Source organism: Myotis lucifugus, unplaced genomic scaffold (assembly GCF_000147115.1).
Source record: "Myotis lucifugus unplaced genomic scaffold, Myoluc2.0 scaffold_97, whole genome shotgun sequence".
Taxonomy (NCBI): domain Eukaryota; kingdom Metazoa; phylum Chordata; class Mammalia; order Chiroptera; family Vespertilionidae; genus Myotis; species Myotis lucifugus.
In genome coordinates, this window is record NW_005871145.1 from 3,018,336 (window position 1) to 3,031,988 (window position 13,653).

General features: G+C 48.4%; 1 protein-coding gene across 14 annotated transcripts in view; it reads right to left on the reverse strand.

Annotated features, from left to right (window-relative positions):
- MADD (MAP kinase activating death domain) overlaps nucleotides 1-13,653 on the reverse strand; it is a 37,835-nt gene that overhangs the window by 21,147 nt on the left and 3,035 nt on the right. For 5 of the 14 annotated variants that reach the window (XM_023756619.1, XM_023756618.1, XM_023756623.1 and 2 more), the window contains exons 1-15: nucleotides 12,016-12,077; nucleotides 10,854-11,450; nucleotides 10,155-10,458; nucleotides 9,537-9,668; nucleotides 8,772-8,885; nucleotides 7,998-8,078; nucleotides 5,694-5,872; nucleotides 5,133-5,368; nucleotides 4,802-4,958; nucleotides 4,202-4,305; nucleotides 3,922-4,112; nucleotides 3,285-3,538; nucleotides 2,907-3,046; nucleotides 2,039-2,140; nucleotides 231-333 (exon numbers count right to left, since the gene is read on the reverse strand). In XM_023756619.1, the coding sequence (XP_023612387.1) occupies nucleotides 231-333; nucleotides 2,039-2,140; nucleotides 2,907-3,046; nucleotides 3,285-3,538; nucleotides 3,922-4,112; nucleotides 4,202-4,305; nucleotides 4,802-4,958; nucleotides 5,133-5,368; nucleotides 5,694-5,872; nucleotides 7,998-8,078; nucleotides 8,772-8,885; nucleotides 9,537-9,668; nucleotides 10,155-10,458; nucleotides 10,854-11,450; nucleotides 12,016-12,077 (2,756 nt within the window). Of the gene's footprint in view, nucleotides 1-230; nucleotides 334-686; nucleotides 747-2,038; nucleotides 2,141-2,906; nucleotides 3,047-3,284; nucleotides 3,539-3,921; nucleotides 4,113-4,201; nucleotides 4,306-4,801; nucleotides 4,959-5,132; nucleotides 5,369-5,693; nucleotides 5,873-7,997; nucleotides 8,079-8,771; nucleotides 8,886-9,536; nucleotides 9,669-10,154; nucleotides 10,459-10,853; nucleotides 11,451-12,015; nucleotides 12,176-13,653 lie in introns of those variants that run through there. The other 9 variants (XM_023756615.1, XM_023756614.1, XM_023756613.1 and 6 more) reach the window with 3 other exon arrangements.

Genomic DNA, 13,653 nt, shown 5'->3' on the forward strand with positions numbered 1-13,653 from the left:
CCCACCTCCCCATTCAGCCTGCTTTGCCCAAGTACCCACCACCGCTGCCTCACTCTCTCAGCACTTGAGCTATTACTGCTGCATGGGGAGTGAGTCAGAATGGGAGGTGCTGACAATAACTTCATCCACCCAGCTGCAAGTTTCTCTCCCACTCTTGAGCATCCATAAAGTTTGGTACAGGAATCGCTACCTCTGTCCAAGAATCTTAAAGCCGCTCTGCCATTTAGTACCTAGAATTGCTGGATCGGCCCTGGGGTGACGGGGGTTCTCGCTTCACTGTTGGGCTGTGTTTAATGACAGATGACTTCTGGTCCACCAAGGCCCTCCTGTTTCCTGCAACGGGGAGGTGGAATGAGAGACATCACTAGTGTAGTCCAGGAGCCAGTGTCGGCACAGCCCTGGTAGCCATGGTCCACACCCACTCCCCAGAAGGGCTGGGCGAGGATGGCACCAGGGCGCCACGCAGGGGCAGAAACCAGCCATGGCAATGTGGAGGAGGTGGGGATGGAAACTCGGGCCACTCCGCATGCACCAGCAGCACGCCCAGGGGCAAGCACGGGCCTCACGGGGGACAGGGCAGGCAGGTCAGCGTGTGATCTGCTTGCTCCATGAGGAGGATGGCCTCAGGCAGGCACAGGAGATGCTAGGAAAAAAACGATCATGCACAGCTCACGGGCAAGACCCACCTTCACCACTCCCGGGGCCGGCTTCAGTAACAATCTCCATTAGAGTATTTAGCCCAAATACTGGGACACAAAATACACAATTAGTAGGTGCGCCACAATACCACAACCCCCTAACCCTCAATGGAGCTGTAAGTCGGATAAACTGAGCATTCTCCCAAAGCTTGGTGCATAGAACCTGGGTTCTCAGGCACCTCAGAGCTGGAAGCCAAGTGACCAGGAGACAACCAAGCTCTAGGAAAGACCATCCCTAAGACTACGGCCTCTCAAAGCCAGAGGCAGGGTAAATGACACAGGAGTCTTCGGGTACTAAACAGGCACATGCTGGCTGTCATGAAACATCTAGCACAGGGTCCAGAGGGCCTGTGGGCCCGCGGAGGGCAGAGACCCCCCTTGCAGATGCTGTCATGGGAAGTGGGGTGGAGGAGTGAGGATGGGGGTGACAAGTGCAGCAAATGAAGTGAAGCACCGCATGCAATGAAAGCATCTCCACTGTTCTCTTCAACTGCATCAAATGAAACACCTTTCCATCCCTCACCTACCGAGCATGGCTGAGTCCACTCAGGAGTTCCCTACACCACCAGCTCTGATGTCCTTTTGCCCATCTATCCTATGTTCCCATCCCTCGCCCAAAGAGCATTCCTCAGATTTCTGACCATTTTAATCACTTGGAAGAGAGGTCAGTTAAAAAAAAATACATGGAGCTGCTTCTCACTGTGCTTTCCACTATGATTAAAGATCAGCACAATAACCAGAGGAAACAGACAAAAGTCGGAGTAAATTCCGAAGGGCCCTCACCCTGGCGGAGATCACTAATGAAAACCAAGTGAGGTCTCAACTGCCCCTGGAAGCCAGCCAATACCACCTGGTCCACGAACTGGCCCTAAGTTGACGTGAAGCCAAAGTAAGAGGCTTTTTCACTCAATAAACACTGCCAGGCTCCAAACATAAAATAACTTCACGGTGCCAGGCTCTCCACAACAACCCCCTGCTGGGCCATCGCTCTGGGATGGGGTTCATCCCGAGTTCACACAGCAGGAACCTGGCAGGTAAGTGGTGGCCCTGGGTGATCCCCATGTTAATGATGGACCTCTGACAATGTTTCCCCCGGAGCAGCAGCCATCCCACAGTTGCCATTATCCTAAAGGATATAACAGGGCCTTCTCTTTAGCTACCAAGTCAGTTTCCACCTGAAAACCAGCAAGAGCCACGATGTGCAGTGAAAGCCATGAGAAGCGAGATGAGGGGCAACCACCAGATCAAGTGGCTCATCATACACAGGGCCTGACAAGCACTCATGGGCCCGAACTCGTTCTCAGAGAACCCTGGCTTGGCAAAAGGAGGGCTGCAGTTACCTTTCAGACTGGGGAAGGGCGTGGTCTTCTCCCGGGCACCTTTGGTGGGCAGTGTGAGGTTCGAAAGACTGAAGCTTGTACTGTGGTTCCGATATAGGCTGCCTATCAAGGTGTGGGGAGAGTGAGAGCAATGAGTTACGGGGATAAAGAATCAAAGCTTCATACTCCGAGGACTAGTTCATCATCTCCACCTTCCTCCGTTCCCAACAGCCCAGTGACTGCTCTGTATTAGAAAGGGCCAAGGCTAACTTAGGGCAAACAAAGGGGCCACTGCCAAGACTGCTCAAAACCCAGTAACAACTCGCTCCGACTACCTCCAAGTCTCTTATCAGCTGCCAATTAGGCACGAAAGCGGCAGTTCACGTGCTTCTGGTCTGAAGTTGGTGCTGCCCCTTCCCGGCTTCTGACAAAACTCACAATCACAATGATCCCCTATGTTGGCTTTCTCTGGTCCTGAGTCTGTCTTCAAGCCTTCTCTGACACCACCCCTCATTTCTGGACATAATCTCTATGCAGGAAAGTCAACCTCATATAGATTTCAAAACATGTTCATGAAAAAGCCCTTCACCAGACAGAGAAGATATTAGACCAGAATATTTCCACAAAATATGTGTACAAGTGTATAATTCTTAATCTAATGATTATTTTTCAGTTGACCCACTATCTTATCTGAAACAGACTTAACCCTCCAGGCAGAAAGACAATGATTAACCTGTCCCTGTTCTTTACTGACCTCCCCTGAAAATACCTATTGAGTATCACCAAACAACCTGAATTGGGGCTTGCTAATGCAACCCAGCCTCTGCCGTGGCCAAGCCCTACTGGGAAGAAAATGGGACAGAGGCAGAAGAGAGCTGAAAGCACTTACTGGCAAAAGACATGATGCCCCCAAAGCTCTCGGTGCTGTTGTTGGAGATGGTGGAGGTGGGAGAGCTTGCTCGGGAGTCTGACTCTGCGTCTGAGTCGCTTGCCAGTTTCAAGCTGTTTGGCCGCAGCAGCTTTTGAGCCCTTGAATGCACAGTGGCACCTATGAGCCCCAAGGTGACCTTGGGTGTGTGAGCCTGATGCTACACTGCAGTCGCCATGCCCTTCCCATGATTCCTAAATGCCGAGATCGCAGCACCACCCTCTGGACACGGCAGGACCACGAGGGCACCGAGACCTCTCAGGCCAATCAACCCTCGCCCAGCTCCACTGCAGGGAGGTCCTGCAGTCACCCACCCAGGAGGACTCCCCGGGTTCTCACCGATTGCCACTGCCATGTTGGCTGAATCGGGGAGTGTAACTTTCCCCCTGGTCATCATCATCTTCCTCAGGGGGAAGGCCATACTGGGGCTCGAAGTATGGGTTGTCGAAGGTTCGCCGGCACACTGATCCCTCTCCAGTTTCTGTCTGGCGCCTGTCCACGACCGATTTGCTGATGCTGGGAGGCACGGGAGGGAGGGGCTTGGAGATGGCTACTGCTGCCTTATCATCCATCTCTGTTGAGTCAGCAGGTTCCTACAGTCCATATCAAATGAAAAGTAGTCACCTGGTGCCCGGTGACGCCTTCCCATAGTCTCGGTTTGGCAGGACCAAGCCAGGCCTGTCAGATTCCTACCCTAAGAAATGTGTGAGAAAAGATCTCTGTAACATCCCTGTTCCCTGTCCCTACAAACTATGCAAGAGGGATCTTAGTTAATCCCTGAACAAAAACCCAGTGATCTCCTTCTGGGATCAAAACTATATCTTAGAGGCTCTCAGTTGTAGGGCCGATGGTCAGGAAGATAGGAAGATGGTGAAGAAAGAAGCAAATTAAATCCACAGCTTCACTCCAGCTTTCCTAAGAGAGGTGAGGCCCACACCCCGCAGTCCTCACTTTTCCACCCCAAGTCCTCACTTACAGCACTGGCTCCGCGGATGACGGTGCTGGGGCCACTGCTGGCCGTGGTGCTGGAGCTGGAGTGCGGTGGGGGGTGTTCCTGAGCGTTCTCTCTGTGGGGGCCAGGCTCCCCGGCTTCCTTCTGGCTCGGCAGCTCATCAATCTCCACCTCACTGGCATCCCCCAGCGCTGCATGCGTCAGAGGATCCACATCTGCCAAAACCCAAGGGTGCAGGTACAGACCACACCACCCCAGAAACCAAACCCTGCCCAGAGCTGGCCAAGTTCTCCAATACACTTACTAGGCGTATCGCCATTGATGTCACATTTCATCATCTCACTAACAAAGTCACCGAGGGAGGAGTAGGAAGAGCTTGAGTCACCATAGTCCATACTATCACTGCCGCTGCAGAGTGAAGAGCACACAATAAAAACAAAACAGAAAAGAATCAACCATCGGCATTAGGAGAAATAAAAAGAGGAGCACCCTTAACTCAAGGCCAGGGAACAATATGAAATAAGGAAGCTAACATAAAACAATCAAGCCTGGCTGGTGTGGCTCAGCGGTGGAACAGCATCCCATGCATCAGGAGGTTGCTGGTTAGATTCCTGGTCAGGGCACATGCCTGGGTTTCGGGTGCAATCCCCAGCAACGGGCGTGCAGGAGGCAGCCAATCATGTAGACGTTTCTTATCGATGTTTCTATCTCTCTCTCCCTCTCACTTCCTTTCTCTCTAAAATCAATAAAAACCTATTAAAAAACACATAACCAATCAACCAAAATATAACCCAAGGCTTCAAATGCTGCTAACTTGTATGAGATTTTTCCATGGTGCTACGTAAGGGCCAGCGAGAGCCTCCTGACCTTACACACTGTGTTGCTGCCACAAGGGACTGCTCACCTGTCATCAGTAGGGTCAGAGTCAGAGTCACGCTCTGGGGGCACACTCAGCGCTTCAGCCAGCTGGGAATTGCTATCGTAGACGCGATAGTGGATGGGTTGCAGCTGATGAGCGTACCACTTTGGCTTGTCACCAATCAGGGCCGGATCAAACATGTCTACCCGAAGAGGAAAAAGAATAGCCTTAGCAAAACATAAAAGAAGGGTAGGAGCAAGTCTACAGCAAAATAAGAATGGAAGGGGCAGGCCCAAGAAAGGGAAAACGCCAAGGGAAGAGCCATCAGAAGGACAGAGGCTGAAGGTGGGGCCGCGCAGAGGGTAGGGGGACTCACTGTTGTGAATTCGCTGAAAGGCATAGTTGGTAGGGTTAAGGATCCATTCCCCAAAGTACTCCACAGCCTGAGTCCTGGCCAATTTCTCAGCAAAAGGAGTCTGCCGGGGACGTGAGGCTAGGAAGGAGCCAACTTGAAAAGCTACCACGGGCCGAGGGAAGAGACGCAGGATACGTGTGTGCATCTGAAAGCCCTGCAGCACGTTGGGGGAGTTGAAGAAACGGACCATGGCCACTCTGGGGAAAAAGAGGAGGCAAGATATCCATGTCCCACACCTTCCAGAGTGATGATTCCTACGATCCAAAGTCTCAGATCACCTCCCAAAGCCATCAGTTAACAGACTTCCAACATCAAGGGGGTAAGTATCTTAAAGAATCATCAATCCTCTTCTTCATTCAAGGCCTAAAATGCCTGACAGAATGATGAACTCCAAATATAACCCAGTATTACACGTTTTATATACAAAGAAACTCTTACTGAGGGGAGTACCCTGCCCCAAGGTCGCTGTGTAAGCAGAGACCAGTTTTGGAGTCGTGATTGTCTAGTCTGCTTGGCCGGTACCTGGTTGCAACATCCACAGAATCCACATCATTGCCATAGATGAGTGGGTTGAATTCCGTGGAAGGGGTGGACTGCAGGTCACTAGTAGGCTTTCCAAAGAGCAGGGGGATCTCCTGGCCCTCATGGAATTTTTCCAGATTGAGGATTGGCTGGGTGTTGAGGCTCATGCTGGCAAGGGCCTGTGGAACAACAAGAAATTCCTCATTGAAGGCAGAATCCTGGGCAGCTGGCCAATCTCATCTCCTAGGAACAAGCCTTCATCCTATATAATAAAATATGCAAATCAACCAAACGGAGGAATGACTGGTCGTTATGATGCGCAATGACCACCAGGGGGGCAGACGCTCAACACAGGAGCTGCCCCCTGGTGGTCAGTGCGTTCCCACAGGGGGAGTGTCCCTCAGCCAAAAGCGCAGCGAAGGTGGCAGTGGTGGTGGGAGCCTCTCCTGCCTCCGCAGCAGCACTAAGGACCCCTCGGGGGATGTCCCCTGAGGGGTCCCAGACTGCCAGAGAGTGGAGGCAGGGCTGAGGGACCACCCCCACAGTGCACAAATCTTGTGCACTGGGCCTCTAGTCTTTGAAATAACTGTTAGAGAAAATATTTTAACCTTTAGAAAATAATGTGTATTCTACAGATCTTCAGCTTAAGCCAACCTGTCTCAAGGCAACGCAATCAAATTCAGGGCAATAGCTTTCAAATTTATTTTAGCCATGAAAGCTTATTTTTTTCAATGGAAATCTATGTGGAAATATAAACAACTGAAACTTCAGCTTCTTTGAAGGACATAAGGAACCCAGAGCCTCACGCGTTTGGCACTTGCAACCTAAATCAACCCCTAGTAGACTCCACAGGGCAGTTTGAAACCACTGGTTTAGATCGGAGAGCTCCTTAACAGTTAATGAGCTTAGGTTTCACTTGGTCATATTGTTAAAATGCAGATTCTGATTCAATAGGTTTAAGTGATTCTGCACTTCCACCAAGCCCAGGTGAGGCTAGTGCTGCTGGCCACGGACCACAGAGGTGCAGATACAGGATCAACGAGCCCAAGGATCTTAGCTCCCACAGACATGGTAAGTCCAGTTCCATCCGCAACCTCTCCATCTTATTAGGCATACTAGAGCAATCATCGAGAATGAAAACAGCAAAGGACTATAGCTCAAGATCGTTCTGAACTTGCAACCCTCACCAGACTAGACTGCAGTAACAAGGTGTCATATTACATCAGCAGTGATGAGGCAAGTGAGGGGGATGATACCAAATGAGCCATCTAAGTCCAAGCAGGTAGCATCTAGAGCAGCGGTTCTCAACCTGTGGGTCGCGACCCCTTTGGCGGTCAAACAACCCTTTCACAGGGGTCACCTAAGACCATCCTGCATATCAGATATTTACATTATGATTCGTAACAGTAGCAACATTACAGTTATGAAGTAGCAACGAAAATAATGTTATGGTTGGGTCACAACATGAGGAACTGTATTTAAAGGGCCACAAGGTTGAGAACCACTGATCTGGAGGTACTGCTATGCAGCTCGGACATCAACTAGAGAGAGTTCTTCAAGTCAGAGCAGGTATTCCTAAGACAGAGCTATCTACTGGGCCTGCGTAACACACAGCAGGCAAAGGAATGGGCTTGGTCAGGTTTTACCTTCACATACTGTGTTCAGCAGAAGAAGCTCAATCAATGAGAAAGGCAGTTAAGGAATTAGGCAAAGAAAGGAATTTTTTAAAAAAGGATGCTATAGGGACAACCTAAGGATCAATTTAAGAAGAAAACATTTAAAAATCCATTCTGTCCTAACTCCCTCCTTACAAGACTGAGAGACAACGGTCCTGATGGCTCAGCTGGTTGAAGGTCATACCGACCAAGGTTGCAGGTTCGATCCCTGGTCGGTGTGTGTAAGAGAGGTGACCAATCAATGTTTCTCTCTCACACTGATGTTTCTCTCTCTTTCTCCCTTACTCTCTCTCTAAAAATCAATAAAAAACATATCCTTGAGTAGGGACTAAAAAAAAAAAGAATAGCAGACATGACAAGAAACTGAAGGGTTGTTTTGTATAGCATTGTAAGTATCAGAGGGTGGGAGGCCATACAATGAATAAGAAGGAATCTGCAAAGCCATTTTTTGAGGTTCACCCTGCACCCCCTTCAGAAATGGGGTACACTTCCTCTTAAGCCCACCCAAGGTGAAGAATATCTACTCTACTTGACGTCTGCAAGGAAACTGGCTCCTGCAATAGCTGTCTGCTTACAGCAGTCCTGCAGCAGCCACCACTCCCCTTCCTTTTCTTCATTCTTCACTTACCTGCTTCAAATGTTTTTTCAACTCTAATGACTCCGGTTCTGGCAGCACAGGTAGCACTTCTGCATTGGTGGGGGCAATCACCTGCACCAGAAAAAAGATAAAAGGCATGACCCTAGAGCTAAATCCTTAGGAGTTTCTCTCACATAAGGGTAAGCAAAAAGAATAGGAAGTTGTATATACACTATATAATTTGTATGTGAGTACATACATTAGATACCAACATACATGAGATATCCATCTGCACATGTGTATGATACACATACACACCTGAAAGGAATTAGACCTAAATGTTATTGATGACTATCTTTAGATAATAGGATTATGGTTTTTATTTACTTCTTTAGACTTATTTGTATTTTCTAGTTTTTACAATGAACACATAAGGGCTTCCTACCAAAGTTTATATTCACACTACAGAATGTTAATATGCATTTTTAAAAGTCTGTACTGAAAGACAGTTTCTTAATAGAAACTATATCCCCAAGAAAACAATTAGCTGATCCACACCATATGTAACTGTCCAGCAACCACAAATGCCCTACTGATCTGAGATGCGGGGGAGCACTTAATTCTGGCAACACTAAATCTTGTAATTCTTGGAGTCCTAAAAAGGGTCTATTAAACCAATAAAATGAAAGCAGGATTTTAAAAAAATTGTTTCAATGAGTCACACAATAGAAATCACCACAACTCAGGACTTTCCTGTGAGTAATCTAAAAAAAAAAGGACACCACCCTATTGTAGACCGTACAAGGCCTCAGCCAAGAACCTCACCCTACTGCCGTCCAGATCCACTAGCCATACATCATCAGGCATTTTGAAGTCCGGTTTGTAGAGGAAGAAGCTGGCAGGGACCCCGATGATGTATGGGGTTGGGGCCAACAGCAGCTGTGGAAAAGATAAAGAGGATAAGAAAAAAAACCATTGTGATCACTTATCAAGTCAGGATTTTTCTAGATAAGGAAACAATCCCTTTTCCAAAACCCTTGAGGGTAGATGAGTTTCAAAATTCAGAATTTTTCAGACTTTAGAGATGCGCCAGTCCCTATTCTGCAGGTTAAGTGATACCTGCACTGGTGCAGTCAGTAGCCTCTAGTTCAGGGGTGGGCAAACTTTTTGACTGGAGGGCCACAATGGGTTCTTAAACTGGACCGGAGGGCCGGAACAAAAGCATGGATGGAATGTTTGTGTGAACTAATATAAATTCAAAGTAAACATCATTACATAAAAGGGTACGGTCTTTTTTTTTTTTTTTAGTTTTATTCATTTCAAACGGGCCGGATCCGGCCCGCGGGCCGTAGTTTGCCCACGGCTGCTCTAGTTGCTAACATTAACTGTGACAAATAAAAACATAAACAGCATAAGTTTTACCACCAGACCAGCGCAAGTCAGGTCATATTTTGCAGACACATAAGCTGTGATAAGGGACTGCAGACCAGTACTGATTTACAACCTCTCTGGGCATTGAGCCTTCTCCCCTAGAGCTGGGCAGAGCTGGAACACAGAGGTGACAAAGATAGAAGACGTCTTGCGACTCACCTGCTCTGCCGATCCCATGCAGGTGGGCAGCAGTGGGATGACAGGGAACATATACTCCAGGGGGTAGATCATTGCCACAAATGCCATCACAGACATGGAGAGAGCGTTGTAGTCGCGGGACTGTAGCACCACCTGCCACAAGTCATAGGAATCACTCGACAGCGTAAGTAAGGTTTATGAGAATACAACTTCCAACACTACAGTTTGTTTCACCCTGCCTATGGCTCCAGGAGCATAGTTGCCACAATTACACTGCTCTGTACCCCACCTTGCACCTCCCAATCCAAGCACTGTAGTCGTCTTCTCTCGAATCACTCCCTATGTTCCTAGTTCTTGTACCCCCAATCCCAGGACCACTCTTTGGAATAGAACTACTGATGTTTCCAGAGAATTAGATCAGTATAAAGATAATTCAGTTGAGTGGCAAGTCCACTGAATACATCCCACACGATACCAGCACAATTCAACCCACATCTACTGAATACCTGCTCAGTAGATACCTGGCATCTTATTACCCCCTGGAGATAAAAAGATGAAAAGGGTATAGTCCCTGTCCTCAAAGAGCTCATGGTTTAGCCTCTGCCATATTTCAAAGGTCTAGAAAGCTGGCCCTCTCACCTTGTGCTCTAACAGGATGCAGGTTAGCACCTGAAGGCAGGCATCCACACCCAGAAGTTCCAAGGGAAGGTGCAGTGGGAAATCCACCAGGGTGAATCGAGAGGGGTCAGGAAGAGCAAAGGTCAGAGCTTGCTGGAGCTCCTGGGGTAGGACCTCAATGTCTACTCGCTTCTGCCCGGAGACGGGCACTGGGGAGCGCAGCAATCGATAGATCCAGGCCTCAATCTCTCGAAGGTCATGCAGAAGGGCACCTGACTTCTCTTCCACCAGCAACGATCCAGTGAAGATGCGCCACATGGTGTCCCTGGGGGCAGAGAGCAGGAAACAGACACATTTGCACCAGGGGCTGATACCCCACTGCAACCCACTGTAACCATAAAGGGGATAATGATGACAACTGGAAAAGCCCACCCTTTGAGCTCAGCTAGGACCACAGGGTAGGGACAAGAGTGAGAGCAAGTATAAAAATGCACACATGGTGGGACTCATTGTCCTGCCCATCGTGAAACATCAAATTCCTCAGCATTGATCCAAACACAATTATGATAGGAGGTCTAACTCAGCAGCAGTCTTTTGCTTAGTAAGGACTAAGGTCTGATGGACTTCAGGCTTTAGAGAAATTTCCTATGCCCCTCACAGACCAATTATACCTCATCTCTAAAATGCTCCACCTCTCTGAGCACCAGCGGCAAACCATACCTTTGTATGCCTCGGGGGATGCCCAGTTTCTTGCCCAGCAGTCGCTCACTGCAGCAGTCCACCAGACGTTTGAGGGTGTACAGACACTCTCGGAAGGTGGAGAAGAAGGGGTAGTGGCTGATCACACAGAGGGAAGTCAGAGTACTGTTGCGGGACCGGCTTCCCGCCTTGGCCCGGCGTTTTCCGCGAGGAGACTGGTTCACATCGGGGGTGGAGTCGGCACTGGGAGGCTGCAGGGACGAGCCACTCTCCGAACTCTCCGTGCCAACCTCTTCTGAGGCGCTGGTGGGCCGGGGTCCTTCCTTCCCACGGGACCCTGCCCCAGCTTCCCCCTTTTCCTTAGGCATTCGCTTCTGGAAGGAGCGGTAGAAGTTAACACAGATGCCATAACGCGTGACTCCGGTGTCCTTGTCGGTGAGGGTGAAGACAAAAGAGATATCATCCCGCAGGCTCATGCGCCGCTGCCGCACACTCAGACAGCCCTCTGGCTGGCAGAAGAACACGACATCTGGGGGCAGGGGAAACTCAGGGTGATCCTCTAATGGGTATCGCCGAAGCAATTCAGGAGTCTGGGCCACACTGTCACTGCTCGGGTGCCTGAAGAACAGAAAGACCAATTCAGCAGCCTGAGGAATAGGATGCGCTATCAGAGTTTACCACGGTCTACAAATAAAGTTCATAATGCTATACTGGATCAAGTAACTAACTGCAAGACCTTGGCTGCATTTAGCCGGTAGGCTAAACGAGGCCGGCACTGTCATGAAGACACCTATCCCGAACTGAGAGAAAGATTTCAACAATTAAATGATCACTCACACCTTTTCAAGGTATAACAGCCAATGACAGAGCACACTAGTATGTAGGTAGAGAAGGAGCACAGTGTACTTTCCCTTTTTAGGAAACAAGGAAAGTGGGTACACAGAGCACATTTGCTCAAGAACAGAAAGATGCTGGTTAAGAGGAGTTTTGCTCCAACTCTGTTCCTCCAGGCCTCTACTCTCAATCCACCTGACTGTGTTGTTTTCCCAAAGGCATCAACGCTCCCATCAGAGTAAAACCGTGGGATAAGAATAAGATATGCAAACCAACATGGAAATGAAAAGGGGAAGGATTCTGTGGCTATCCCAGACGACAAGACAAAAATTATTCTCTTTTTGGTTACCTGGCGCCTACAATCACTAGGTAGTCAAGTAACCGAGGACAGAACTTCTTCTTTTGCACCATGGTTCCAGTTCATCAGTTCATCTCGGAGAAACTTCAAGGCACCAAGCAAGGAGTCAGCATTCCCAGGGGGAATTCTGTTATTATCTGAAAATCCAAGGCTAATAGGAAGAAAGTACTGGTAAGATCCATTGCTGTGCCTAAGGAACTCAGCCCTGCTAGCTTCATCCCAGCCAGAGGCATAGGTAAGGTCTTCCACTCAGCACTAAAGATAAAGGAACCCGACACTTTTCCCAGCCTAGAGTTCAGCCTAGGGCTTATGAGCTCACGGAATCAAATGAGAAGGATAAATAATGGCCCATCTCCCCATCCCTACAAACAGGTTCATTCTCAGCCTTGCCCCTGGCGCTCTGTTTTTGAAAAACAGAACCAGTTAGTCTAATCTGGACTCAATCATTATGGTAACAAAAATTAACTCATTTTCAGGACTGCTCCAGGGGGGATCCAGGATCAAACCAGACTCTCTAATCAGCACTCCTCTGTACTCCAAGCTCTAGATCAGTGGTTCTCAACCTTCCTGATGCCTCCACCCTTTAATACAGTTCCTCATGTTGTGGTGACCCACAATTTCATTGTTACAAATTGAACATAATTAAAGCATAGTGATTAATCACAAAAACAATATGTGTTTTCCCGATGGTCTTAGGCGACCCCTGTGAAAGGGTCGTTCGACCCCCAAAGGGGTCGCGACCGACAGGTTGAGAACCGCTGCTCTAGATGGAAATCCATTTATTCTGTTCCAATATTCTGCATTCAGCTTGATATGAAACTAGTATATATAGTGTATAGTTCATTGTTCTCAGACAATAACAAAAGCTGGGTATTCTACCCTGTGCAATTTCAAATGAAGAATATCTATGTTCCAATTCCTTGTCTAGATCAGTTTTCTTCCCTTTTCAAGCAAAAAAGGGACCCAGTGGCTATTGCTACTTGGCTCTGCCCTTGGTGCTGAATCATAGTCTTTCTACTCTATTTTGGTCCAAGGACTGGAATCAGTAATACAATACACACAGATGAGGCCTTGTCCTATATCTTACAGAGACTAGGAATTAGATGCAGAAATAACAGGATTTCTGCAAGGACAGGGAGAGGTGCTCAAAGGAATTTCTAAACCATAGTCCAAAAGTCAGGAAAAGCTTACAGGGTCTTAATTATAATTCATTTCCTGCTGATTCTCCATACACTTCTGTAATAAAATGTTTAACTCTACCTCAAGATTATTTCCAGTGCTTCCAGAATTCCACCTCTGTGCTCTGTACATAGCCACGCTAGGAGCTTGTTCACTACACACACACAGAGAATCTCATTACACTACACACACTCACACACCAGTCCCCGTTTTGCGGCTGCATGCACTACTATACACACAGACATCCACACTTCCTGTATGCTTAAGGTACTCTTGATACAGATAATGAGAAGTTCTACCTTCCCCCTTACTTAATAATAAAAGAGACCACCCTAGCTATTTTGGCTCAGTGGATAGAGCGTTGGCCTGTGGACTGAAGGGTCCTGGGCTTGATTCTGGTCAAGGGCACATGCTCTGTTGTGGGCTTGATCCCCAGTAGGGGGCGTGCAG